The sequence below is a fragment of the Oncorhynchus masou genome, chromosome 15 (assembly GCF_036934945.1).
Source record: "Oncorhynchus masou masou isolate Uvic2021 chromosome 15, UVic_Omas_1.1, whole genome shotgun sequence".
Lineage (NCBI taxonomy): Eukaryota > Metazoa > Chordata > Actinopteri > Salmoniformes > Salmonidae > Oncorhynchus > Oncorhynchus masou.
Genome location: NC_088226.1, coordinates 8,531,666 through 8,554,297, shown reverse-complemented (window position 1 = coordinate 8,554,297; position 22,632 = coordinate 8,531,666). Strand labels below are relative to the sequence as shown.

General features: G+C 40.0%; 3 protein-coding genes and 1 long non-coding RNA gene across 8 annotated transcripts; 2 read left to right on the top strand and 2 right to left on the bottom strand.

Moving 5' to 3' along the window:
* Positions 1–1,232: 1,232 nt before the first annotated feature.
* Positions 1,233–3,685, bottom strand: LOC135555500 (transmembrane protein 205-like). Of its 2 annotated transcripts, none has more exons than XM_064987984.1 (4): positions 3,577–3,685; positions 2,924–3,032; positions 2,602–2,765; positions 1,233–2,426 (listed from the first exon to the last, which is right to left on the bottom strand). In XM_064987984.1, exons 2-4 carry the CDS (start codon positions 3,021–3,023, stop codon positions 2,124–2,126), a joined length of 567 nt encoding a protein of 188 aa, XP_064844056.1. In that variant the 5' UTR covers positions 3,024–3,032; positions 3,577–3,685; the 3' UTR covers positions 1,233–2,123. The 2 variants fall into 2 exon arrangements, with proteins under 2 accessions (XP_064844056.1, XP_064844058.1); XM_064987986.1 differs by having other exon boundaries at positions 3,528–3,637.
* Positions 3,686–3,823: 138 nt separating this feature from the next.
* LOC135555499 (uncharacterized) lies at positions 3,824–6,192 on the top strand. 4 transcript variants are annotated; one of them, XR_010457878.1, is made up of 7 exons: positions 3,824–3,865; positions 3,958–3,985; positions 4,098–4,171; positions 4,305–4,385; positions 4,574–5,460; positions 5,591–5,664; positions 5,800–6,192. It is a non-coding gene; the product is annotated as an uncharacterized LOC135555499 (long non-coding RNA). The 4 variants fall into 4 exon arrangements; XR_010457877.1 differs by having other exon boundaries at positions 4,574–5,472; XR_010457876.1 differs by having other exon boundaries at positions 4,574–5,664.
* Positions 6,193–6,605: 413 nt separating this feature from the next.
* On the top strand, positions 6,606–8,881 carry LOC135555497 (transcription elongation factor 1 homolog). The gene is made up of 4 exons (XM_064987983.1): positions 6,606–6,657; positions 7,852–7,981; positions 8,102–8,172; positions 8,341–8,881. Exons 2-4 carry the CDS (start codon positions 7,866–7,868, stop codon positions 8,403–8,405), a joined length of 252 nt encoding a protein of 83 aa, XP_064844055.1. The 5' UTR covers positions 6,606–6,657; positions 7,852–7,865; the 3' UTR covers positions 8,406–8,881.
* Positions 8,882–10,947: 2,066 nt separating this feature from the next.
* Positions 10,948–18,277, bottom strand: LOC135555496 (calponin-1-like). The gene is made up of 7 exons (XM_064987982.1): positions 18,030–18,277; positions 13,218–13,339; positions 12,941–13,007; positions 12,175–12,312; positions 11,916–12,032; positions 11,587–11,733; positions 10,948–11,407 (listed from the first exon to the last, which is right to left on the bottom strand). Exons 1-7 carry the CDS (start codon positions 18,087–18,089, stop codon positions 11,168–11,170), a joined length of 891 nt encoding a protein of 296 aa, XP_064844054.1. The 5' UTR covers positions 18,090–18,277; the 3' UTR covers positions 10,948–11,167.
* Positions 18,278–22,632: the final 4,355 nt, after the last annotated feature.

The following is a 22,632-nucleotide window of genomic DNA, read 5'->3' as shown; positions in this document are numbered from 1 at the left end:
TCTGATCCAAGAGGAGTGGCCCAGACTGCTGAGAGACATGAAGTATAGGCATGATAAGGAATCTAAACAAGATATCCTATGACACTGTCACTCTCTTTCCATATTAAACAGTTTCATCATGATGATTTATGCTGCAGTAGTTTGTGTCGGGGGGCTAGGGTCAGTTTGTTATATCTGAAGTACTTATCCTGTCTTATCCAGTGTCCTATGTGAATTAAAGTATGCTCTCTCTAATTCTCTCTTTCTTTCTCTCTCTCGGAGGACCAGAGCCCTGGGACCATGCCTCAGTACTACCTGGCATGATGACTCCTTGCTGTCCCCTTTCCACCTGGCCGTGCTGCTGCTCCAGTTTCAACTGTTCTGCCTGCGGCTATGGACCCCTGACCTGTTCACCGGATGTGCTACCTGTCCCAGACCTGCTGTTTTCAACTCTCTAGAGACAGCAGGAGTGGTAGAGATACTCCTAATGATCGGCTATGAAAAGCCAACTGACATTTACTCCTGAGGTGCTGACTTGCTGCACCCTCGACAACTACTGTGATTATTATTATTTGACCATGCTGGTCATTTATGAACATTTGTACATCATCTCCACCCAACACAGCCAAAAGAGGACTTGGCCACCTCTCATAGCCTGGTTCCTCTCTAGGTTTCTTCCTAGGTTTTGGCCTTTCTAGAGTTTTTCCTAGCCACTGTGCTTCTACACCTGCATTGCTTGCTGTTTGGGGTTTTAGGCTGGGTTTCTGTACAGCACTTTGAGATATCAGCTGATAGGGCTATATAAATAAATGTTATTTTTTATTTGATCTGCCACTGTAAACTAACTATTCTGAGTCAAAATCTCAACATTGTAGTTTGACATTAACACTAATACAGATACATACATGCATGCAGCTAAAACAACCAGACTAGAAGCCTTTTCACTCACTCTGAAACACCATTAGTTTTGGGTTTTGTCCAGTTATCCATTAGTGATATTTTAACTTTATTAAGACATCATCCCTCTCCTCCCAGGCTTGCCAGCAAAGCACTGGTCGGTCCATTTATTCAAAGCTGTTTAAAAAAAATGTGATGTCCATCACAATAATGAAGTTAGAACCAGTCTGTTCCAAGAGGTGGGCACTAACTGTGTGGTCTGGTCTCAATATGTTGCATGTTATTGACCCAGTATTGCACCTGATTTTCCAAAGAAAATGCTCAAACTGTAGGAGAGTGCATTTCTTGATTCAATCAAGGGTAACAACTCAAACTGAACTTTATTTTTTCTTGTTTCAACATAAAAAATGACTCAATATTATTGGTGCTATTGAATTCATTATTTGTAGGAATTTCCATAATTGTGATTTATTCACAGTACATAATTCTGTACAACAACCCTGAGCTAAATGTTATATTGTTAAAAAATATCTGCCTAATGATTGTAAAAATAAATGTTCTGCAGACAGTACCCTCTAGTGGAAGTCATAAGCAATACAATGTCCCATCAGAAGCTTGTGCTTTTCAAAAAAATCTTCAAGTTCTGTGTAAGTGTTAAACCTCCTTTTAAAAACATTATCAGGATCACTGCACATTCTACTTCAGCTCTACCCTTCAAGTACATCAATGTAAAATTAACAATAACTGTAGGGAAATCAAAAAGAGGATCACTAACATTTACTTTTTTAATCATGTACTTCTGAAAATTATAAATCGATCTTTATTACATTCTTCCTTTCCCGGTTTAACAAGGGAAAGACCAGAAATCCTTTGACCTTCTGTGCTATGTTTTCTATTGACAGGTGAAACAATTAGATTAAAAAGGCACATTTTAAAAAATATGGTTAAGCGGTATGTTTGAGGGCAGTATGCATCAAGCGTCTCATTAGGAGTGCTTAACTAAGATCCATATGTAATATGCTTAAAGCTGCATTTACACAGGCAGCCAATTCTGATATTTTTTCCCCACTAATTGGTCTTTTGACCAATCACATCTTTTCAGATTTTTTCCAGAGCTATGTAATAATATTTGTGATTTAAAGGCAAAAATCCTACATCAGCACTCCTACTCTGAGACACTTGATACATACATCCTCTCATTGACAGACAATATGAAAACCTGTCACCAAACACCACATATACAATCTCTAAATGGTGTGTAAATTGAGAGCTGTGTACACTATGTTGGTGGTTGTGCAGATAAAGCCAATCAGGTTGCATAGGTTGGACAGGCCATGATAGTGGCCAAAGGTGCTCTTGTAGGCCTTATACTTGGGGTCCTGCTCCCTGAGTTTGGCATAGGCTTCCCTCTGGCTCCCTATCCCTATTTGGTTTCCCAGGCCATGCTCCTGCTCCACCTCCCGCAGCTTGAACATGACCTCTGTGGCAGACGGGCCAAACCACTGTGCGTTTAGACCTGCCATGATGACTGCCACAAAGTACAGGGCCATCTATAGGGGAAGAACCATTTTTATTCAGAATTGTCGATAACATAGGTGACGTCTATAATGTAGATACAACCATCTAAATCGGAAATAATCTTAACATTTTGATTGCGCAATCTGTAACGCTTCACCAGTACAGATTGAATCCTGCCCTAAATTACAAAATTGAATGTGATATAACCTGCAGGCTTTCGTGCCAATCCAGCAGCTCTCTGGGGTGGTAGACTGCATACACAGCCAGGCTGACAAAGTTGCTGCCCAGTAAGCAATAGAAATAGACAGGGAACAGCTTGCTTTGCACCAGCCCAAAGGTGTGCAGTGTTACCTGCTTCACCAGTGTAAAACCTGTGGATGGGAAAAGAGATAATGTAAGTGACAGAAATGGGGAGACAAATACAGTGCCTCAAATTCTTAATTTTTGATATGCCACTTCAAGTGCTAGCAAAACCCTACAATCTAACAGATTTCCTCTGCTCATCCTCTATCGATCCCAAGATAATCACCTGCTATAAAGGAGACCCACAACTGCATTCCCCATGCGAAAGACAGCACCAGCAGGTGCAGCACTTTCACCAAATCTGTAGGCTCCCCTTCTGTGACCATGGTATTAATCTGGGGGACAAAAATAGAAAAAGTCCCAGATAAATGTTAGCAAGCAAACCAGATAATGAAACGTATTCATTTACAGCATTGGGGACATAAAACCCCCCAAAACATCCCTACCCAAAATCACTAATTCAACAAAGACCTATTGAAACCCCTTAAAACAGCATAATTTGACGACTGGAAAGTGGTCCGTTTACACGTGCAAGCTTGATTAGCATGCAAGTGATAGTGGCTTCGAGAGATAAGACCTGTTTACTAAGACTAATACTTCAAAGTTGGATAGCTAGCTAACAAAAAATCTAAAAATGATACTGTTGAGGATTAAATACTTAATTCAATATCACATTTTGGGAATTGGAAACCATGAGTGGAATGGCATTTGTCAGATAAACTACAAATGTCGCTAGCACAACCCATAGTAACTCGCTAGCTAGGTGAGTTACACAACTGCGCGCATGTAGTGTTGCAGTGCATTCCAAAGAGAGTAAAGTGGCCTCTTACTTGTTTGTCTTCTTTTTTCCTTAAAAAAAATCAACTGAAAAATAACTACCTGGATGTGGTATGTTGACTGAAGGGAAACACTCTTTTCGCAACTCCCGTTGATCGAACACTAGAACAACACTTCCTCTTTCAAACGTCAATTGCCATTAACCACGCCCCCAAGCAATATCTACAAATCACATTATCACAAAATACATATTACGTTAAATTATAACCCACAAACCAATTATCAATGAGATAGAACGTATCCCCGCCTTGTCATTGTGACACCGTTTTTTTCCACCCACTTAAAATTAATTTAGCTCAGGCCAGTTGACATGGAGGACAAGAGGTCCTTGGTGAGTAGAGAACACATTCGGCACTCAATGTCATACAGTACCAAAATAGTTTGTTAGAATGATTTTCAATACAATGTCGATTGTTGTTTCAGTGTGAACCACCGCCCCTTCCCGCTGAAGGTGTGTAAGTGTTATTGTGTCAATGTGATCATCAGAAAGTAACATAACTTGACAATGCCTGGTGTAATACTGCATGGTCATTGTTCACTGACTTTCTTGAGTTGTCTTCTAGTAGCAGGAGGTGAATCTCAGGAGTCTCTCCGAGATGTGGAAAGAATTAGGTCAGAGGTTGAAACACAAGCCAAGGTGACTAACTGCTTCCTGTAGAATGTTGTATTCTTCCCATATTCACGATTGTCTACTGTTTTATTTGATGGCTTATATTGGTTACTGTTTTATTCAGGGGATATTGTTTCAATTAATATTTGTTGTTTTGTAGACTATTGATTCCTGTGCAAAACTCTGTCCATGCACGAGGCAGAGAGAACCCAGAATCTCAATACCATGGCAGTCCTTCAATGTAAGGGAGGACACAACACAATCGAACCTGAAACACACCTGACTCTTGATTCCCTGATTATTATTATTTTTTGAATGCATGGGTTACTCTTTACTTGAGTTGAACCCTCTGTCATAAGGGCTAAATAGCACTGTCATAACAATGACTTAAAGATGGCATAAACTGTCCTCCTGTCCTCGTTCCTCCAGCTGAGGTGCACCATTTGGCTGCACATGTTGCCGCCCAGCACTTTGAGGAGCGTTTTGAGGGTCTAGGCTGTGAGGTCTCCACTGAGCTCCACTACCTACGCACTCTCCTGTCCCACTCTCCCTGCTCCTGTCCTACTCTCCAAGCCTCCTGCTCCAGCACTCACCCCTCAGATATCCAGAGGCAGGCTGCCATCAACCACATCTCTCAGGAACTCTACCACAGGTAGATCTGGATAAGGCAGTCTGAAGTGTGGTGTGGTGGGGATACTTTGGTGAACTACACTTGCATGATGATAAGTAGACTTTAGCTCAGTGGGATAATGCAGTAATAACATGTAATTCCCTCTCCATATTTTTCTGTGTATGTTGTCTGTTTCTTCAGTCGTGTGGGAGCAGATTGCTGAGCTAAGGGAGGAAGTCCACAACTTTCATGGCCTGCTTAGCAAGTTTGATTTGATGTTTTTCAGAACAAGACCCCCTTCCATGATGTTGTTCTAATGGAGGCTTTTTATAAACCTTACTCAAGTTTTCCTTTCCTTTTTAGAAAAACTAAGAGACGAAACTATGCGCAGATTGACAGAGAAATACTACAAATATTATAAGAGCTCAGAGCTCACATGTCTCTCCCCCAAATCACTTTGACCTGAATGATTTCACTCATCAAACAAATTATACAAACTTTACACTTGAAACAATCTTCTGAACTGTACATGGGTTATAATGATTTGGACTGCTGAAGCTTATCTCATGTCATGTGACATGTTCTGGAATATATATCTGGAATATGTATCTATCTGTCTCAATTTTCAGTGCTTGGAGAGGATGATTGACAGCTATCAGATGAAGGACGACATACTCAAACTGCAGAGGCCTCGGGACATGCTCAGGTGAAATTTAAGGTGAAAGTTCTGGGGTGAGGTTAGAGTAGACGAGCATGGCAAGCAATCTGACAGACTGCTATTACTAATTACTAATGCATTATGATGATGCATCCTTATAACAAGTGTTCTCCCCTAGGTCAGATGTTTCTGAGTTACATAATAAGCTTCAAACTATAACAATATCGAAAGGCAAGGCTCCCAATAAAACAGGTAAGATATCTGGTAATGAACTTTCTGTTGATCTACAAAAGATATAGCATTTGCATTGAAATACAAAGTGTATTCTTCTGTTTGCTGAGATCAGTTTTTATTGCTGTGTGCATGGTCTCTTGCATCGCATACTAGGCCGAACTGAACAAATAGGACAGAGGGTTATGCCAGCCGATTCAGATTCAGGCAAAGTGGAACATGTGCCAAAGGAATGACACCAAAGATCAAACTGGAAATCAATGTGTCTGCCAGGTAAATGAAAGCACACAAATAACATTCTTTGCTGTTTCTCATCTATTACTGACAACAGTAATTCATGTTATCATCTAATTAATAAGCACACTTAAATTGATGTATATGTTATAAGGGTAACCACATTAGAAGTGAATTCTTCATTTTGTCTCTGTTGCTGAAGGAAATAAAGTTCATAGCTGGAATTCTCAATCTACCTTTTGCCCTACCTTGTCTCACTGCCAAATAAAATCAAATGTGTTCTACACTGACAATTTTTTCTGTTTGAGCTTTGTGCATTCAACACATTTCTTTATCAATAATTCAGGTAAAAGGCTGTTTTTTTCCTATCAATATTTATGTACTGTAGACTATTAAACACAGGAGGTTGGTAGCACCTTCATTGGGGAAGACAGGCTCATAGTAATGGCTGGAACAGAATAAATTATATGGTAATCAAACTCATTAATACATTATTTCCATGTTTTTTGATACCCTTCAATTTATTCCATTCCAGCCATTATTATGAGCCGTCCTCCCCTCAGCAGCCTCCTGTGGTAGACTGCATAATCAATGTATATATTGTAATTATTTTGGGATTGTATCAAAGAGGTTTATAAATTCTGAGAGGCGGGTTGATAATATGTTTGACCAATGACAACCCTAAAAAGCGCCTTAATCTTCCAATCAGATGAAAGAGTTCAGAATAATTTCCGGATACAATTTCTATTTGTTAGCGTCATTACTTGGGTCACTTATCTGGTAAGAAAATGCTTAATCCAGCGGGTTTTATTATATGGCTAACATGCAAACAACTAAATTATACATCCGGCACGATTTTAAATTACATGCGTGATTCTCCTATATAAAAAATTTGTGCATAGCTAGCATATTTCAAATCCAGCGTTAGTTAGCTAACACAAGCTAACTTTGTTTTCCTCGCGCTCTAACGTTACTAACTATTACTATCTAGCTGCCTCTTCAGAAATCATCCCCAAATAAACTGTTCATGCAATTAACAATATTGTTGGAAATGGACTTGTAGAATTTGCAGGACGTTTTGTATAAAAGGCAGTATTGTTGAGCTCCTATTTTATAGCTGCAAGCTAAAAAAAAAAAGTCCATGCGCGGGGAATTTAGCTACTACACTCTTGTGTAGTGTGAACATGACCCCAACAAGAGAAAAGTAACGTTCATCATCGACATCTGACTAAATGATCGGAAATAAAAATATAATTTGAATTTATGTGGAAAATACGGTTAAAAATATGTTTGTTTACACAGGCGTGACGTATTAGCTCGCACATGAGTACGAGCAGATGGTCTATAGCGGCAGAATATTGATGCATTTATAACATCTCGTACATTTGCAAATAGGGCTGGGGGAAATAAATTAACGCACCTCCAACTCGTAATTACTAATGGGAAACTTGTCTGTCATCCCTGTGCTCCAATTTGCTCTACTGCCCATATGATGAACTCTGTCTCTGACATCAACTACTAAGGCCAATACCTCGATAACAGCAATTTCAGCAGTTCAATTCAACAACAAAAACATGATTTATAAAAGTGTTATTATAACACTAATATGTATATGAGCGTGAAAGCTGTACATTTCCGTTCATGGTTGACACAGCTTGTTTGCCATTAACCGGCAATCAGCATTCTCAACGAGTTCAAAGCACATGAACCCACACATTCGTTGTTCCCAGTTTACAAGTAGTATTTTTCAAAATTACGAGATGAACGCCGCATTGTTCCCAGTTTACAAGTAGTATTTTTCAAAATTACGAGATGAACGCCGCATGACTCTGCCCAAAATCAAATGAATATCAGCACCATACACTAGCTATAATATATGCTAGCTAACACGATTGACCTAATTATTTATTGAATTTGACCTTCAACATAACTTGTTTTGTAAACTCCGAAAAATGTAGCTATTGTATTTTACAGGTTATACATCGAGAATGGGACGCCGAAAGTCAAAGAGGAAGCCACCTCCCAAAAAGAAACTGACGGGTAACTTGGACACCCAATTCACCTGTCCCTTTTGTAACCACGAGAAGTCCTGTGATGTCAAAATGTACGTTCACTTGGTTGTGTTGAACAGTATATGGTCTCGCTGTAAAATATGATCACTGCTTACATGTTGATACATATCCTGACACCCTATCCAAATGCACATTTTATTTTATTTTTTCAGGGAACGCACTCGAAACACAGGGATAATATCGTGCACCGTCTGCTTGGAAGAATTCCAGACTCCCATTACTTGTATCCTTTTGATTCTTTGATTTCACTATATTCACTTATCTACACACCATATAGCTCACAGATTGGCTTGTACATTTGTAAAAAAATATATATATATGTATATAAATAAAAGCAATGTCTTTACAACTGTACCTCCCAGATGAACTTCTCCTTGACATTTGTCCCTAGATCTTTCAGAACCAGTGGATGTTTACAGTGATTGGATAGATGCTTGCGAAGCAGCCAATCAGTAGCAGTGGTCCCCCTGACTCTATTCCTGTCTGACCTCACCCCTCATGCCCCCCTATGATGGGTCACATATCTCTGGCTGGGCCAGGGCCTTGTCAAGTAGTGATTGTGGAGAACAAACAAAGACAGATAACACATCTGTGAAATCTTCAGTGTCTACACACTAATGGATTTGATATGAAGAAAGATACACTTCCAGTCTTCCCTCTCTGTGGCAGGGTGGGATGTGGGTAGGGCAATGAAATGTCCCAATTGTCCTGATTTTTGAGAATCCCACTAAGTTTCAAACCACCTCATCATTTGTTATGTTTTACAGTTAAGCCTGTTGGTGGATATGTCTTTAGACTTTCCCAAGCTGCCATGTCCCCCTTTAATGGAGCAAGTAGGTTACATTTGTAAAAATTGATGTCATGATTTTTATTTCAATTATGTTTTTTTTGTATGGGAATGACTTGATCAATAAACACATCAATGTAATTCACACCTAACTGCATCTGTCACATACCGCTGAAATGGTTCAAATATCTAGAACAAATATAACAAATATGAACAAAAAATAATCTGAAATGGCCTGGTGGCAAGTTTTGCACTCACAACCCAAATTAAATAATTGTAATTTTGATGTGATTTATTGTATTGCAGCTAATTTCATTGTAAGTGAAAGCCAAATAAATACAAGATTTTCAGAATACTGAACAATTGATAGTCTGAACAACATTGACATACATTTTTAGACCAGAGGGTAATATTGCCAATTGTATTTTGGCTAGGCACGGTTGGCTCTCATTCTAAACTAAAAATATTTTCTTAATGCACAACTGACTTCGTATACAGCTATTGGACATGTGACGATACAGAATAAGTTAGGTGCTTTAATAAAAGACACCTCTTGTGGCACATATGTCTTTTACCTTAAATCTGTGGAATGTAGTTTTTCTTTTCAAATGTTAAAGGGATTTCAAAACACTAGATGGCACACTAATGTAGGGGAAAAAAATGCAATATGGCCTTCAGATTATGAGCTCAGCATCAAACAACGTTCCTTTTAAAGTATTAAGCCTTCAAAAGTTTGACAAATCATCACTATAAATTTCCAGAGGTCAGAACCTCAGGGGGGACTCTATTTTATGTAGCGTTATCTCCAATACCTCCTATTTAAAAACACATCACAATACCACCCAGTAACCAATATCAAGACCTTTCAAATGTATCTTAAAGGGATAGTTCACCCAAATGTAAAAAATGTTGTTTTCCTTCCTGTAAGCAATCTATGAACAAGGTATAACCAATCCATGCTTTGTACATGAGCATGCAAGGCATAGAGATGTGATCTGTGGAACATTCCAGGTGCAACACAGGAAGTGTCTGATCTTGAACAAACCTCTGAGCAAACAAGCCTGCTTTTCAAAGGTTTGGTCAAGCATGCACAGTTTAATGTTTAAACCATTAGCAGCTGTGTTAGTCTACATTATCCCGAGCATAAATATGTTGCAGACTAATGCTATTCATTTGCGACTGCTGGTACAAGGTGATTACTTAATGAATCCACAGAATGACTGTCACATCTTGCAGTGCTCAAAATCACATTACATTCAAGATCTGCGGTGGGTACCCCATATCATGTAGTAGTTAGTGATACAGGGTCTGCTGTATTGAACTATGACTAAGTAGACGTTAATTAGACCGTTATCTCGTGTATAACAGTGTGCAGATGTTATGGCTCTCAATGAACTGACTTATCCGCCATCTTCTAGTCATAAACAATTCTATCAATGTACATATTCAACAAGGTGATGCAAAGTGCAAATAGCGCAACAATATATTAAAGCTGTGTGCCATGGAAACTATAGAGGGATTATAACTTGTCTCATGCAAACTGGCCTATATGACATCCACATTAACATAGCTGACACAATGGCTAACATTTCATCTGCATTGTTTACCACTAATGAAGTATGCGAGACGTGTTGAATACTGCTTATAATACTACAAATATTAAAATCTATTGGCTTTTCACGATGCCTTTAGGGGCTCACATTAATTCAAGTATCAGGTTTGAGAACCCTACTACTGATCTTCTAATGATTTAAAAAATACTAGAAAAAACATTCCATCTGTGGTATATAATGGCTGGTTGGCAGTCCTGTGAGCTAGAGCAGGGATGTCAGCACAGCGCAGAGGTGCATACACAGGCAAAGTCATAAGGAATACATCTGATCAAAGCTTCTAGTCCATGCCCCTGTGTCCTGGAAGACTCAGTCTGATTCTCTGGGCCTCGAGTCATCCAGAGGGATTGAATCCCAGAGCGGACTCCTGTTCCTCAGGGGTTAAAGGTTAACAGCAACATGTCGGTCACTTCTTTCCATTCAATGAACTTTTTCCTGTATTCTCAATGTTTAAGCTTAAACTATAAACTTAAACTTTATAAACTATAAAATATATATCAATAAAAAATGATTGATTAAGGAATGGGTCTCTTGACATTATTAGTATTTTTAGTATTTATTTTGACCGTATTTGAATAGAAAAATCTCCATTGCAAAGGGAGAGAGGAGTGTGGGCCACTACATTAAATTTATTTTAAAAAACAAGGTCAAAGAGATTGAACCAGGCATAAATCCCCTCAAAGGACAACAATTATTTGAATGGTTGATCACAAAAAAAACAGCAAGGGATGAGGATAATGAAACAGTAAATAACAGTTTGGGTGGTCTTGCTGTTGGAGAGGGGTTATTGAGAGGAGTGGACTGGGGTTATTCTGTTCTCTTTAGTCATAGTACATAGTACCGTCAAACTCAGCCCTCTCCCCGTTGTTGATGAATTCATCAGGGTTGGAGCAGTACTTGTTGTCGTAGACCTGCCGAGGGAGGCCGTATGTGGTCATGCCCTGTTGGGACGCCATCTTGTTGGTGCCCATCTGCAGTGAGACGGTGGAGGTGTCGCATTCCTCCAAGCCCAGACTCTTGTCATAGATGTGTCTCCTAGTGCCAGGGGCTGTCATGCCAGACTGAGAGAGGAAGAAAAGCAGGGGATGATTAGATATAGGCTACAAAGTGTAATATTTTATATCATATTAATTGCTTTCATGATAGGCAGAGAGAGGGAAAACTCCCAAGATGTGCAGAATGTTAGTCAATTCTATCTCTGCCAGAGAATATCTATTTGTGAAATCAAATGGCGCCCCACCTGGTTGGCACCCTTATTGGTGCCCATCTGGAGGCTGATGGTGGACTGGTCCAGAGGGTTCTCCATTCCCCCCCTCGGGTCATACAGGTGACGCCGCGTGCCATAAGATGTCATGCCCTTCTGGCTGGCAAGTTTGTTGGTACCCATCTGGACAGACAGGCAAAGGTAGTGCACTGGTTATGCCTGAACTATAATACCATTAAACCAATCCTATCGGCCAAACTAATAAAGGTATGTTATGACATGCTGCTACTACTACTTATATTACATCTGTAATAACAGTGATATCTTAGTATATAAGGTGTATATGATACAAAGACTGTTCTGACCTGCAGGCCAATGACATTGCGCCCTTCCTTCAGCATGTCTGGGGCGAAACGGCGCTGGTGTGCTGTTGCATACTTCACTCCCATGTCATGCTTGGAGTGGAAACCTTTGGACTGGGCCTGGTGAAAGAGGGGAAGGTTAGAAAAACAGATTATGGATCCTCACGTGAAGTAGAAGTAGGTTTCTTACAAGCCACTGACAATACTTTCTACATACAGTACTGTACAATGTACAGAGATTCCATTATGGGTTTCCACTCACAATTCCAGCCAGGGTGATGAGCGTGCTCTGGACCTGGGTGTAGTTGGTATTCTCAAACAGGTCGTTGGCCTCAAACAAATCGTATGGCTTCATACCATAAACTGTGATGGCTCGTACAAAATTGCCAATGTTTTCCAGCTGGGCAGTGAAAAGAAAGAAGAATTAGCCAAGAACAAATGGTCCACTGAGGTAAAAGCAAGAGTACAAACAAAGAGGACACCAGTTACTGAGTTATTTGTTATTTTGATATTGTCATGTTTCTTTAAATAGTCATTCTATTTGAGACTCAAGACTTCAAAATGATCAGCTTTCTGGGGTTTTCTTCAAATTCAAATTATACCAGTTGGATAATCTTTTTCTCTTTTATTCCTGACAAAGAGACCACATGTGAGTGCATTGATTCTTAGTAACATTGTATGTCATGGATGATTCTTTGGAAGTGCCTCAACAAACACTTAAAAGTGCTGTTTTCTTTTTGAGTCTCATATAAGAGAACTGAAGACACACGCGGAGATGTGCCTCATTAAAAAACGTAGCTGCAGCTTGGAATGTAAATAAATAATCACTATGCCAAGCAAAAGACTATCTATCTGGTTACATATTTTAGTGAGTTCAGTGGATGAAAGGTATGGAAAAAACTACTGACTCCTGGCATGCTCAATACTATGCAAAGTCTCTATAATAACTTTAGCCTACTGCACGTCATGATGGGCATGATATTATAAAATAATATAGAACCATGTATTCTGTCTCAGAACAAGCTTACCTGATGCCAGTTTTGAGGGGAAGTGTTGATCTTTCTCACAGATCCTGGCTGAAGTGTGTTGATAAGTCTACACACAAGGGAAGAGAAAGCACAGAACAGTCAAAATACTGTTCTGACTTTGATTGGCCCAGTCATCATTAACAGTGGGGAAATGAATGAGACTGAATGATATTGGAAGCAACAGAAAGTAATATGGGGATATGACACACAATATGTTCTGCCATTCTGCATGACATTCTGCACGGCCACAGTACTGAGAAGAGTATCCCTCACTCACTCGCACAAGATGACCCCATCCTTTAGGTTCTCCATGAAAGGATCAGCGATCTTCTTGCCTGTTACGTCCTGGATCCACAGCCTCAGCTCCTCCTCCTTCTGGGGGTCATACTTCTGGGCCAACTGAAGAGGCATTCGGAAAGTTTTCAGACCCTTTCACTTTTTCCACATTTTGTTACATTTCAGCCTTATTCTAAAATGGATTAAGTTATTATTTTTCCGCCACAGACAATACCCTATAATGACAAAGCGAAAACAACGCAGTGAAGGGTTCTGAATACTTTCCGGATGCACTGTAAATGTGTTGTATTTGACTGCATCCTAACATCTGCAGACACTCAGGTTAATGTCTTGTAACTGTCAGTTCTGCATGATGAATGATCTTGTGACAGGTGCTTGGCTACCTGAAAAATACAAATGATCTTACAACAAACTGTAACTATAGTAAAAGAGTCATAGAACTATGATATTTGTCAGAGGTATTATCCCTTCTCCCTTTTCCTTTCTCATCTTGTAACAGAGGGATAACATTCCCCTCCACTTTCCTTTGAAAGCCTACGCATTGTAATAAAACCTAAAGATGAAGATTAGAGTTAAAAAACAAAAGGAAGAAAATGAAAAATGGCCAGGGGACATTCCTGCATGGAGAAACACTGATTCTTCGCTTCCTTGTATCTCCCTATTGGCACAAACGCATCCCCTAATACCAGAAATTCTATGGTGGGTCTGTAGCCCCCCTCTCGCTCTGCGCTCTCTCCTTTTCTGTTCTGCTCACTCACAGTCTGGGAGAGGGCTTGTGAGATCAGGAGCCAACACAAACAGGTATTTCAAAGCAGCAGGGTTTGCATAGCTTCCAGTCCATCACACCAAACTTGGGAGAAACAGCTCACCCTATTACTCCTCCCTGTGCTCCCTCTCTCCCTCTGGGTTTTCCGGAATCTGTACTTTTACAGTGAGGCAATCTACTCAGGCAAACCACATCTGATAATGAGATGCCAAGACCTGCAGACAGCACTTGCATCCAGCCAAGGTATTTTGGTCAGAGTTTCATTTAACTGTGTCAGGAGGTCAGGAATGTAATCAGAACTGGTTCATTTATTTAAAAATGTACAAGTCTTTGATGCCAAAATTGGCACCTATCCATTGATTCTATCAGTGTTTTCATGTATGAACTCAGTGGATAGAATATGAATTGAATCATCGTAGGCCATGGAATAAGGAATAAAATGGTTGAAGTTGATACAAACAGGGGTGAAAGTAAGACGGAACGGTCCAGTATGGAGTACTGGCAAAATAACGAGTGGGTTTACGTCATACCGGTAAAACATGAACCTATCACAATAATTACAACAGATTTAAAGACAACTGTAGGCTATCACACTATTTATCATACCGCATGTCATTCGCATGAAAAATTATGGACTTGAATGGACTTGAAAACTTGTGGAATACGCTCCAAAATGCAGTGTGGTTCAACTACAACACTGACGTTTTGATAAGGCAGAGATGAGTGGCCAAGACTGAGATGCATGCGGACAGCAGTATACACATCAATTCAGGTTACAAGACTTGTGCAGGCCTAATGAAGGACAATCACCGAATGTCATTCAGAACACTTTTTGGTGTTTTGTAAGTGATGTATCTTTGCATGTATCAAAAAGGCACTGCTGTATGGATGCCGGAATTATTTTAGTGTGGAGAGGCGTAATAGTTGGAATAGTAACTAAAGTCTGGGCACTGACTGTAGGCCTCATATGTTGCCTATTATAATGTTAACTCCAGCAGAATGAAGTGTTCCTCGTAGTAAAATTATAGACCAAATGCTAATTTTGTCACCAGGAACAGGAGTGGAGAAATACAATTTATTTATTTCAGCATCTTGAGAGAATGAGATTGAGGCTATTAGGGACCTGTTGTGTAGCCTTAAAGTGCACTTTTTTTCAGCTACATAAAAGCTGACAGTATTTCATTTTCAGCCACATTAAATATGCTTCCAAGACGAACTGAAATACTATCAGAAACATGTTGGATCGTTTTCACAGCTTTTCATTTCCTTTAAACCGGTCAAACAGATGTCATTTGGAAATCTCCCTGGTCCCTAAACGTCCTCGCTCCGTGAGAGAAGCAGAAATGAAAGAGAAACTTTAACTATGTCACCTATACGGAACAAAGATTTAAACGCAACATGCAACAATATCAAAGATTTTACTGAGTTACAGTTCATAAAAAGAAATCAGTCAATTGAAATAAATTCATTCACATGACGAGGTAGGGGCGCCGGGGATGGCATAGGCCCACCAACTCGGGAGCCAGGTCCACCCACTGGTGAGTCAGGCCAAGCCAATCAGAATGAGTTTTTCCCCACAAAAGTGCTTTATTACAGACAGAAATACTCCCCAGCACCCCCACTCCCCCTCCTCAGACGATCATGCAGGTGAAGAAGGTGGATGTGGAGGTCCTGGGCTGGCATGGTTACATGTGGTCTGCGGTTGTGAGGCCAGTTCGACATACTGTCAAATTCTCTAAAACAACATTGTAGGCAGCTTATAGTCAAGAAATGTATATTGAATTGTCTGGCAACTGCTCTGTTAGACATTCCTGTAGTCGGCATGCCAAATGCATGCTCCCTCAAGACATCTGTGACATTGTGTTATATGACAAAACTGCTAGTGGCATTTTATTGTCCCCAGCACAAGGTGCACCTGTGTAATGATCATGCGGTTTAATCAGCTTCTTGATATGCCACACCTGGCAAATGGGAAATGCTCACTAACAGGGATGCAACCAAATTTGTGCACAACATTTTAGAGAAATAAGCCTTTAGTGCATATGGAACATTTTGGGGAACTTTTATTTCAGCTCATGGAAAATGGGACCAACACTTTACATGTCGCATTTATATTTTTGTTCAGTATAGATTGTAGATGATGCACTGATAATTCTATCGATTTATGCCATCATTAGCAAGGCTTTATCTAGTATTCTAGATGAGCATCAAGTAATGACAGAAGAGGAGCTGTAAGGATCTAATTATAGACAAGTTGACTAACAAATGTAACAAAATAAAAAGCAGAAAAATATCTAAATATAGCTTAAAAACTATTCCCGCACCCCCTGTTGTTCAGACGTCCCTGATTAACTTGCGCAGGTAGCCTATATTAGCGTTTTGAAGTAATTGATTGACACTCAGATGAAAATACATTAAAAGGTAGGCTAATACATTTTAAAAGTTAAAGGACAAATCTTCACTATTAGGCCTGTAGAGATCCTATTAAATTAATAGGGATTCTATATATGTATTTCTACACACACAGAAGGTCCCTGTCCCGGGAATACATTACATTTACTTTCACCCCTGGATACAAACAATCATGTTGAAGGTTGACATTCCAGTGAATCCACAGGGCTTTGTTCTGTCTGTCTCTCCTCTGCCTCAACAGTGTTTTGTCATTTCTCACTGGAGTGTAAATTGTTTACAGAGAGACACTTGCTCAGGTTGTAAGACAGAGCTCAGGGACACCTTAAAAGGAGGTTTAGGTTGCTGACGTACCTGTCTATCAGTCTCTGGAGCATATCCGCTATCATCGGATGTCATGCCATATATATATATATATATATCTTCTATACTACAGCACTAATGACCATGGTGGCCAAGTATAAGGAAATGTTTGTTTGAAGAGTGCCCCTATAAAAGAATGGACAGGAAACCACTATGTATGCAGGAACCAGGGCTCTTCCAACACGATAAGGTTGATGATAGGGATAACAAATTCAGTTGTCTTTGACAGACATGGAGTTGGGAGTTCTGGAATATCCTGGGATAGTTACTTGATCCCATTGGCAGAGTCATGCTGTGTCCCAAGCTGAACATGGGTTGTCAGCAGTTATGACACACACACACACATCGTGCATCACTGTTATTGCACTGTCACTGAAAATACAATCTCTCCCAAACATTAGTGGATGTTGATAGCACAGTCGCCTACATGGTAGGCCTACAGTAGCTGGTCCATAGACTCTTGGTTGGTGTTGGTTACTCATTTAGTTCTCGCCTAGACTTTAAAGGGGCAATCTGCAGTTCAAACAATAACAAAGCGGACAAACCGCCACTGATTAGGTAAAATAGCTTAGGGATGGGTCTGTAGAAATGTACCCACTGATGGGTTCTGATGATGGGTAAGAACAAGGAACTAAGCTCATGAAGGACTTATAAGTCATATTCTTCAAGAATCAATGGGTTACATGAAGTCCAAAATGAATGTAGCGATCACAGATTGACCCTTTAAAAAATATATACATACTGGTAGCCTTCTAAAGACACCTTGAAATCAGGCCTTGTGGGCTCATCTGGGAGGAATTATGTAATTGTGTTCTGTGACAGACAGGTTAGGCGATATCACCTGTAATCTAAATGACCCAGTTCGAAGTTGTGAATCAGAGACAATTGGATTGGATGCCCTCACATATTAAACGATAAAGTAAACTGTAAGAACGGTAGGCTGCCATTTATCAGTATAGGCCTAGGCCCTAGACCTATTATCACCATTGACAGTCCAATTTGACAGTCCAAAAAGCCTATTCGATAAAACATCCTAACAGAAAGCAAAAATATATTCTTGGCCCTCGATATACCATTGGTTCCCCTACAACTAATACATCTGAGAAGATGCACGTAGTGACAAGATATGCGAGCGTCAAGTGCGCACCTTCCTGAGCGCGAGCATTCTCTTGGCCCACTGATGTCAATTACGCAAAGACCCCATTATTTTAATTTCAATTAAAAGAAAAGCTACATGACATGCGAGATACATACCTTACTTTTGACCTCAGCAGAAAGTCCGAAGGATGGTCCACCTTTGAAATTCTTTGACATAGTTATCTTTGATTATTCACAGAGGAGATTTAAAAATGGTGAAATACACCCCTCTATCCTGGCACGAGAAAACCCACAGCAAAGTCTTCTTTCTCCCTGGACTCCAATTGATATGACAGACCCGCGGATTCAGATTCTGTAACGTTCTTGCTCGCTCTGGTGAGGCTGTGGACCACTTTGCAACACTTTTCTCATTCTTTTTTAAACTCTTCCCATCTGTGGATTTCTGGAGTGCGGCGCGATTGGCTAGGGCCACCATCCAATCCCGACGTTGCCTCTTCCTCTGGGTGATGTCACCAGTATGGCATTTGACTCGCTCAGTGTCACTTTTTCCACCTTAAGGAGAATTGGATGGAGGATCCTTTTCAATTGCCTAATTTTACTGCATCCCAATTTCACTTTCATTACCAAATGAAATAAATATCAAGCACACCACAAATTCATAGACCTATAGCTATTATTAAATAGTTGAGGGTCTACCTCACAATCACAGGTCAAGGCAGACCTTTAGAGTTTTGAATTACACATTCAACTTTATATTTATACAAAGTATTATAAAGTAATATTTATACATGCTGCAAGGTGTTTCATTACTGTAGATGTAGATCCTATATGACATAATTATTTGTCAGGCCTAAAGTATTGACCCATAAACCTGAAGAAGCTTGGTTTATATTGTTGGGCAAAGAGGTTCAAGACCAGTGTAACCCTAATAATGGTCATGGTCAAGGATGGCTAAGAAAGCAGATATTGAAAAGGCTAAATTGATACTTTCTCACTTGAGCATATTGAATTGATCACTTTCTTATGTAAAATGATTTCAGTATGAATAGCAATATGATTCATCCTGATAATAATACATTAAATGTATCCCACATGTATTTATGTAGTGATTCACATTTTATATGTATTCTTCCTACCATTTTCAACCCTGATGCTTTACAATTCCTGTCTTGTTTTTTCCATAACAAACTTGGAACTAAATACTACAATCTACTTTTTAAAAAGTGCTTCACTCCACTTCTCTGCTCGTCCACAGGCAGATGACAGGGGAATAGAATGCAAAGCCAGCGGGCTGTAGAGTGTCAAAGGGGAACAGGCAGCACTGCTCCCCAGAGAGCAGCATGATGATTCACCCTACTGCTATTAGTCCTGTTCCACTTTCACTCTCACGTACATATGGTGGTAATGCGTTACCAGACAGGGCATGAAGAGAAGGTTCTGGAAAGAGCACTATGAGGGGATGGAGGATGAGGAAAGGGGTTATGGTGGAGGGCTGTGGGAATGCTGGAATAGTTGAGTTCAAACACCCTGACCCAGTAACAATACAGGCAGGATTACTGTAAATCAATCAAGTTGATGATAAAATGCCAAGAGTAGTATGGTAGAGCAGCAGTGAAGCGGTCTGCAAAGCTCACATGATTCCAAGTGGTTTTTAATATGGAGGTTCCTAGACAAGGATGGACAATTAATGACTAATTCCAGTTACAGTGTAATTACACGTTGGAGCATATCGTTGGGACACCAATGTGTTTTTTTGCAGGGCATCTCAAATGAAGAAGAGTGGAAGTCAGGTGGACTTTCTCTGCCTGCGACAAAGACAAATTAACCATTTCCACCAGTACACCAGCGGTGAAATACCTGTTTTATAATGGTTTCTAGAAGATCACAGACCTGCCAACATTATAGAAGTAAATGATTTGGGTTGAGAAGAGTCATAATGCCTCAGCTCAGACGATTGCAATTGCACTGCATTTGTGTGGAAAAGGTCACACATTTTTTGACGATAAATGAGTTTCAACCTGATAGGCTAGCTGTAGTGGTAGTAGAAGTTTGAGTTTGGCAGACATCTTCACACACAATAGTCTATAGTGTATAAACCAAGAGGTTATGAAACTTAGACTCTTACTGGGCTACTGATCTAGCTACTGAGCACCATTAACAATGTTAACAACTATGTTATAACCCAATAGTTGACGTTTAATATCAGGGCATAGTCATGAAGAGTTTGAGGAACACTGTGAATCTGAGTACACACTTTAACAAACAATGACCAGAAAAATATACACTAAGCAAAGCTTAGATAGAGCTGGTTTGTGAAGATAGGACTCATAAACCATAAAGGGCCAATCAGCAGTTAAAACAACAACCACTGTTTTGGTAAAAAGCTGAGGGATGGAGCTGTAGAAATGTAATCACTCTCAAATTCATAGACAGACCTATGGATGCAAGGACTGACCATCCATGATATCAACATTATAGTTTTAACCATGTTTTGAGGCTATACAGTGTCTGTTTACATTGCTTTTGTTTACAAACATTGGTGTAAAACAGGCTTATATTTGGGGTTCTGATGGGGGGGGCAAGACATTAAAACTAAGCTCATGAGGCATTTAAGTTACATTCTTCAAGAATCAATGGAAACATTCATTTATGTCTAAAAAAGGATGTAATAACTGATTGCCCCATTAAAGCTCACCTTAAAGTCTTACTTTAGGTATGAGGCTGCGACTGTGATGACAAACTAAAATTATAGTGAAGCCTTGTGTAACATGGCCATAAACAGACTGTCAGTGAAATACAGAAGCGCACAAGCACAAAGAGAGAGAGAGAGTAGCTGAGTGTGGGACCAAGCAAGGGTCTTATAAACATCTCAAGGAGAGAAGAGGCACACGGGAGGAATTTGGACACTTTATTTGGGCATGATGGGAGAAGGAAGGGCCGTAACTGGCTGGAGCAGCCCAGATGTAATGTGAAGTGAAAGTGGAATCCCTCAAACTGATAATGAACTACTGTTACATGTTTGCTGTGCAGTGGGTCTGTTGTGGGTCATGTACAGTGAGAGGAAGCATAGGGAACATATCCACACCTCCAGATTGGAAACCTCTTATGATGGTCTGTTTATTTGAACGCTAACATGCTGGAAATACTGTGTTGCATGGAGTCTTAAGGAGATGACAAGGTTTGGATAACTTTACAACTTTAAATTCAAAATGAATTAGAAACACAAGAAAAGAGCCATTAGAGAGGGTACACCTTGGTAGGAAGGACACCTAGGCTAAAATCAGAGCTCAGACAAAGGGAGATGAGAAGACTGAGGCTTTGGGAGAGCTACGAGATCCAAGAGAGGCAGACAAATTGTGCAAGTCATAATATTTGACAAAGCAAAGAAATAATGTACACATGTGTAGCTGGAACTGTTGAGAAACATGGAGAAGCAGCGAGAGACAGAAAACTGCTGTTCTGGATGGTAGAGGGCATTTCCAAAGTTCCAGCTCCCCCCTCTCCACACCCTCATCAACTCCGTCTGGCTATTTATGGTAGAAGGCCTCCTCAACCTAGGCTGAGAAGAATTCAGAAGGCTGGGTTCTTAGCATCATAATTCGGGGTGTCTATGTACAGTAGGACTGAAAGTTGAAACAAAATATGGGCTTGACTAATACATTTTTTGGTGAATTAATACCCAAGTGTCTGTGTGCATTTATAAAGTGTTTGTGTATAGTAGCTGATAGCAAAGTGCTATTTGATAAACTGGTTAAAAGTCATGTTAAATCCCCACTGAATTGTCAAGGGTTTTAAGTACCTTGTAAAAAAAAATCAGTTATTTTCATAGCCTCTCAGAAGTCTGGAATGTTGATTTCAGAGTATTTTTTTTAAGTCTGGGAAAACTTACTGCACAAATACCTCCTCAAACATCCCAATACTGCATTTGTTACTTTAATGTAACAATATGCTGCTCAATAGTGCTGGTTAAAGACATGGGGAGCTTGATTACTGAATGGAATTGCTGAAAGCTGTAAAGATGCTATGTAAAAATGAAAAAGGAGATTTCACTAATACTTAGACCTAAATTATTGAATCCGTGTTTTCAAATACACTATCCACTCACAGTAAACAGACAGATTTGTGATCCAAGGAGCACCAACAGATTTGCAGATTCAGTCAGACTACATTACAAGCACTGACGTCTGTGCATTTATGTTGTGTACTAGTGTAGGTGACATAGTGTGTGTGTGTGTTTGAGTGTGTAGCAGAAGAGATTTTCCTCGAGTCTCATGTGACCATGTTTGGTAACACTCTCCAGGCCCAGTCTGTGACCCAGCCCCTTGACCGGCGCACACGGTAGAGCTGGATTCTATCAGAGCCAAACAGTGGTTCAGATGCTTCTTTCTCTCTAACTCCTGTAGAACGGGCAGAAGAGGCGCAGTAGCTGGCACCCTCTCACACAGGTAACTATTATCTATTCTGTTGCCTAGTCACTATCCCTTTTTATTTTTTTAATGCAACCTTTATTTAACGAGGCAAGTCAGTTAAGAACAAATTCTTATTTACAATGACAGGCAAACCCGTACGATGCTGGGCCAATTGTGCACCGCCCTATGGGACTCCCAATCACGGCCGGTTGTGATACAGCCTGGATTCTATCCAGGTTGTCTGCAGTGACACCTCTAGTACTGAGATGCAGTTCCTTAGACCACTGCGTCACTCAGTAGCCCTACCTATATGTACATATCTACTTAAATTTCCTCGGACCCCTGCACAG

What these genes read in the sequence shown, in the direction of transcription:
- LOC135555500 (XM_064987984.1), bottom strand. Translation starts at nt 3,023, where the DNA reads ATGGTCACAGAAGGGGAGCCTACAGATTTGGTGAAAGTGCTGCACCTG. An exon ending in GTGGGTCTCCTTTATAGCAG is followed by an intron (nt 2,766 to 2,923) that starts GTGATTATCTTG and finishes TCCCATCCACAG; the next exon opens with GTTTTACACTGGTGAAGCAG. An exon ending in ATTGGCACGAAAGCCTGCAG is followed by an intron (nt 2,427 to 2,601) that starts GTTATATCACAT and finishes CTTCCCCTATAG; the next exon opens with ATGGCCCTGTACTTTGTGGC.
- LOC135555497 (XM_064987983.1), top strand. Translation starts at nt 7,866, where the DNA reads ATGGGACGCCGAAAGTCAAAGAGGAAGCCACCTCCCAAAAAGAAACTG. An exon ending in AAGTCCTGTGATGTCAAAAT is followed by an intron (nt 7,982 to 8,101) that starts GTACGTTCACTT and finishes TTATTTTTTCAG; the next exon opens with GGAACGCACTCGAAACACAG. An exon ending in ATTCCAGACTCCCATTACTT is followed by an intron (nt 8,173 to 8,340) that starts GTATCCTTTTGA and finishes ATTTGTCCCTAG; the next exon opens with ATCTTTCAGAACCAGTGGAT.
- LOC135555496 (XM_064987982.1), bottom strand. Translation starts at nt 18,089, where the DNA reads ATGTCAAAGAATTTCAAAGGTGGACCATCCTTCGGACTTTCTGCTGAG. An exon ending in CTGCTGAGGTCAAAAGTAAG is followed by an intron (nt 13,340 to 18,029) that starts GTATGTATCTCG and finishes ATGCCTCTTCAG; the next exon opens with TTGGCCCAGAAGTATGACCC. An exon ending in GATGGGGTCATCTTGTGCGA is followed by an intron (nt 13,008 to 13,217) that starts GTGAGTGAGGGA and finishes CCTTGTGTGTAG; the next exon opens with ACTTATCAACACACTTCAGC.